Here is a 4,193-nt window from a genome sequence, read left to right on the forward strand (position 1 = left end):
TAGGCACTGGCTATTATTTGGTGTGAGTAATTGACTTCAAAGTGTGCCTCTTTTGTTTACATGTGCGGATTTTTTATGGAGGCTGCCTGTTTACCATGACGCAAAGGTTGGCGAGGGCGGAGGCAAAGAAGGGACCAAGAAAAAAAGAATTCCAGGGCGATCCGATCACGGGTAACCTTGGGCTTCAGGTCGGCATCGATCAGGAATTTTGCCGGTGGAGGGGCTGCCTCGATTGCGCTAGACTCGGGGCGGGGACAGACGCAGTTGAGGGCAGCACATAAAAAGTCGCGTCTCCCTGGCCGCCATCAAACCCGTGCTAAATCGCCCAGCTCGGCTAGCAGCTGGACCCTTCGCAGACCTGCTCTCCTCTCCTCTCGTCGCCCGTGCTAATCCTGCACGGCAGCCGATTAATGTCTGCGTCTGCCACCCCTCCTCGGTTCCTCACATCACATCCACGAAACAAGTTAGACCAGACACGTCCAAATAACGGCCCGTCATCCCACGCAACAGACGCCCGCCCGGGTCGAACGCAGCAGGCTGCCGGGGGTTCGGCGGCGACGGCCCCAGAAGCATGTCTCCCTTCCGTCAATTGCTGCCCGCAGCCCCGCCCGCAAACGATGGCGACTCGTCCTCGTCCAGCGCCACGACGCCCTCGTCGACCGGCCCGTCCCAGAAGCCGCCCGGGAAGAACAGGGCCGACGTTGCCTGCACGCCATGCCGCAAGCGGCGAAGCAAGGTATGCGGCACCCGCCCGGCGTCTGGTGCCATGGTGCCATGATGCATGATCCCCCTCCCCTTGGGCTTTCATATGGGCTGACGAACCGCTGTCATCCCCCGCGCCGGGCTGCCTCGCGCTCGGCGCGTGTGCGTACTCGGCACACCCCAGGCGGGAGGGGGCGCGGGCGGCCGTTTGTTATACACCCCCCATCCATATAGTGCAACGGGGCACGACCAGTCTGCCTGCGATGCGCACAGTCGGGCCTGGAATGCGAGTACGAGGTGCCCCAGGCCGAGGCCATGAAGCGGAAGCTCGACGACCTCGAGGAGGCCAACAAGCAGCTCGTCCTGTCCGAGGAGCGCCTCCGCCAGCGCGCGTCGGCCTACGAGGAGCTGATCGAGATACTGCGCACGCGGCCCGAGCACGAGGTTAGCCCCATCGTCTCCCGCATCCGCTCGGGTGAGCAGGCCGTGTCCGTCGTCCGGCTCGTCAAGGATGGCGACCTGCTGCTGCAGCTCCGCCTGGACCCGGCCGCCGCTCCGTTCTGCTTCCAGTTCCCGCTCGTCTCCGCGATGCCGTCCTTCCTGCTCGACCTCAAGACCAACCCCTATATCAACTCCATCCTCTACCACCAGACGCTTGGTGAGGAGGGTCAACGGATCGACTGTGCCCAGGGTACCCAGGGTACAGAATCGGGATCAGCCACACCCGAGTCGTCCGAGGGCCGCCCATCAGCCACAACCCCCACAGACGACACTTTGAGGATGTACCAAGTGCCATTTCATGCCGGGAAACTCGCCGAGCCACGACTGGACCTTGTCAAAGCCTCCAGATGGACGTCGGTCACATCCTCAGACACTTTGGTGCGGGACCTGCTCGAGCTCTACTTTGTCCATGAGTTCACCTCGTGCTGCGTGTTCCACATGGACCATTTTCTCAACGACATGGTCTCGGGCCGCGAACGGTACTGCTCGTCGTTGCTCGTCAATGCCATCCTGGCTCTCGCTTGTGTATGTTTAGTTCAGCCCCTTTTTGTCTTCAATTGCCCCGCCGCCTACCCCGTCCGTGTGGTCTCTTGGGCCTCGCTAACCACTTTTACCCCGCGCACAGCACGGACACAAAGGGCTGGATAACAGAGCACATTTCTGGAACCCAAAAAGTCTGTATTACCAGTTCATGGCCGAGTTCAAGAGGCTATGGGAGCTGGAGTCGAGCGAGCACCGTATCACGACCGTCCAAGCAGGCGTTATAATCTGTGTCTCACACAATGTGGACGGCCTTGACAAGGTCGGCACATCGTTTCTTGCCCAGGCGGTGACTATGGGCCGTGAAATGGGGATTTTCAGCGCTGCAGGATACGCGTCGCTGAACCCGAAGCGCAAGGCCGTCTATACAGTAACGGCACAAGGCATCTACGCCTGGGAAAGGTGTGTACTATTCCCCGCCCCAAGTGATGAGGTGACCGATGTGAGGCGCGGCTCTCGACGAGTCCAAAGTTAAGACCTCTGACCACATCAGTTCCCGTTTGCTAACTGCATGGGCGATCCTCTGCCCCACGACCAATTTAGCATCCAGAGTTTCTGCTTCTTACGCTGCCCTTTTGTCACGACGCGGCCCCTTCCCTTTCCGCCACTGGACGAGGTCCACTACTCTAAATACGCCGGTGAGCTGTGGCTGCAGTTTCCCGGTGCGCAACACCCGGTGCCCTGCCACCATGGGTTGTCCTTCCGGTATATTGTCGCCTTTCGGCAGATAATGTGCGACGTCGCAGATCGGGTATACGGACAAGGGAAAAGCCCGCGCCCTTTGTCCTTCCTCGAGAGCATGGGCTACCGAAAGAGGTTACTCTATTGGTTCGACCACCTCCCGCCTCCGCTTCGGCCGGACAGGGTCGTTACGCCAACGGACCTGAAACTGCATCTGCACTACTACAACCTCATGACTTTGCTGTTTGAGCCGTTCGTCGCCATTCCGCTGGAGAGTCTTGGCGGGCACATGGCAGGGGGCGAGGCCTCACCGGCGGCTGTCGTCTCCCATTCCAACATGTGTTATGAAACCGTCTTTCGGTTCTTCTATCTCCGGCACGGATTCGACCTTTGGGACTCGTGCCTGATACACTACTCGACAATTGCTTCTTTCTCCGCTATATCACGTTTGCAGGCCATGCAGCGGCCGGAACTCACCACAAATCAGCGTCAAAGCGCTACTTTCCACGGAGTTGACCGCCGATCACGCGACGAAGCGCTGTCGAGCCTCATACTCTGTACGCAAGGACTGCGCGACCATGCCCGATATAGCCTGCTGAGCGAATTCATCTTCAGGCTCCTTCGGGGCTCCTTGACGACAGGCGAGCTCAGTTTGCTCCGCGACCACGGCGTCGACTTGGAGCCACGCGAAGGCGAACGGATGCTGGCCACCTACGTCAGATCTCTCTACCCTGTGGGCATGGTCGGCGTGGCCGACGACCCACAGGGAAAGAGAATGGATACGATGATTCAGTCTTATAGACGTCTCGAGGTCTCTTCCCAGGACGACCCTCCGTCGCCGACAAGCCTCTCGATCGGGAGACTGCAGCCCAACGAGGCATCGGGCACGGGTTTAGCCGAGGACAGGGGCGGGCCGGAACCCCTGTCCTTTCAGGTGTGATGCTCGTCGGCACCCTTTTCGTCATAACCGCGCCTGGTACGTCGGGAATAGCCATTTATGACCCATTTCTGTCCGGATTCTTTCGGCTTGTGCAAGATGACCATCTATCGGACCACCCCAGTCAAGCCGTTGCACATAGATGTCACCGGCCCATCGGCATGATTTGGTTTGGACGATAAACATGCGCGATGGAGACATGCTTTGTCATGTTGGAGCGGATATCGGGATGAGTGTGTGATCAACTAGTCTGTTGAAGCATCACCCAAGTAATCTGCGTAGGTACTAACGGGAGAAACAGAGAGGAGAGCTGATTGAAGACTTGGCTTGGGAACCGGAACATTGTGAAGAAATATGTTGAAGCGGAGATGACAAGATATGAAGAAGAAGAATGCTAGAGAGGCCAGGAAATTCCGTTTCGACTGCCGTCCGGGTTAGACCACCCCGTTCCGCCTCTTTGCCTCGCGCCCGATCCATTACGACAAATCAAGCGCGGCCACCTTGTCAAATGAGCACAGCTCGGTCTTCTTGAGCACCGTGTCGGCCAGTGAAGAGAAGGACCCGCTGCTGAGCAGGTCGAGGATCTGCAGGACGGAGCCGAACTCGCGGGTGATCCAGTTGCGGATCTCGATGGACACGAGAGAGTCGAGGCCGTAGAAGACGGTCCCCTTGCTGGGGTCGAGCTCCTCGCGGGGCAGCATGAGCACGCCCGCCGTCTTGTCCAGAAGCGCGTCGATGACGATCCTATGCGCGTCCTCGTACGAGCCGGCCCGCCTGAGCGCCGCCCCCGGCGAGATGGCGGACGCGGCGGCCCGACCCCGCCGCCGCCGCC

General features: G+C 59.5%; 2 protein-coding genes across 2 annotated transcripts; one reads left to right on the top strand and one right to left on the bottom strand.

Annotated features, from left to right (window-relative positions):
* Nucleotides 1-571: 571 nt before the first annotated feature.
* On the top strand, nt 572-3,364 carry GGTG_08681 (hypothetical protein; the record flags this gene model as incomplete). The annotated part of the gene is made up of 4 exons (XM_009226523.1): nt 572-736; nt 937-1,728; nt 1,829-2,145; nt 2,287-3,364. The coding sequence occupies 4 exons, from the start codon at nt 572-574 to the stop codon at nt 3,362-3,364; spliced, it is 2,352 nt and encodes a 783-aa protein (XP_009224787.1).
* A 473-nt stretch (nt 3,365-3,837) lies between these two features.
* GGTG_08682 (hypothetical protein) lies at nt 3,838-4,125 on the bottom strand (the record flags this gene model as incomplete). Its single annotated transcript, XM_009226524.1, has 1 exon — nt 3,838-4,125. The coding sequence occupies exon 1, from the start codon at nt 4,060-4,062 to the stop codon at nt 3,838-3,840; it is 225 nt and encodes a 74-aa protein (XP_009224788.1). The 5' UTR covers nt 4,063-4,125.
* Nucleotides 4,126-4,193: the final 68 nt, after the last annotated feature.

The sequence above is a fragment of the Gaeumannomyces tritici genome (assembly GCF_000145635.1).
Source record: "Gaeumannomyces tritici R3-111a-1 unplaced genomic scaffold supercont2.4, whole genome shotgun sequence".
Lineage (NCBI taxonomy): Eukaryota > Fungi > Ascomycota > Sordariomycetes > Magnaporthales > Magnaporthaceae > Gaeumannomyces > Gaeumannomyces tritici.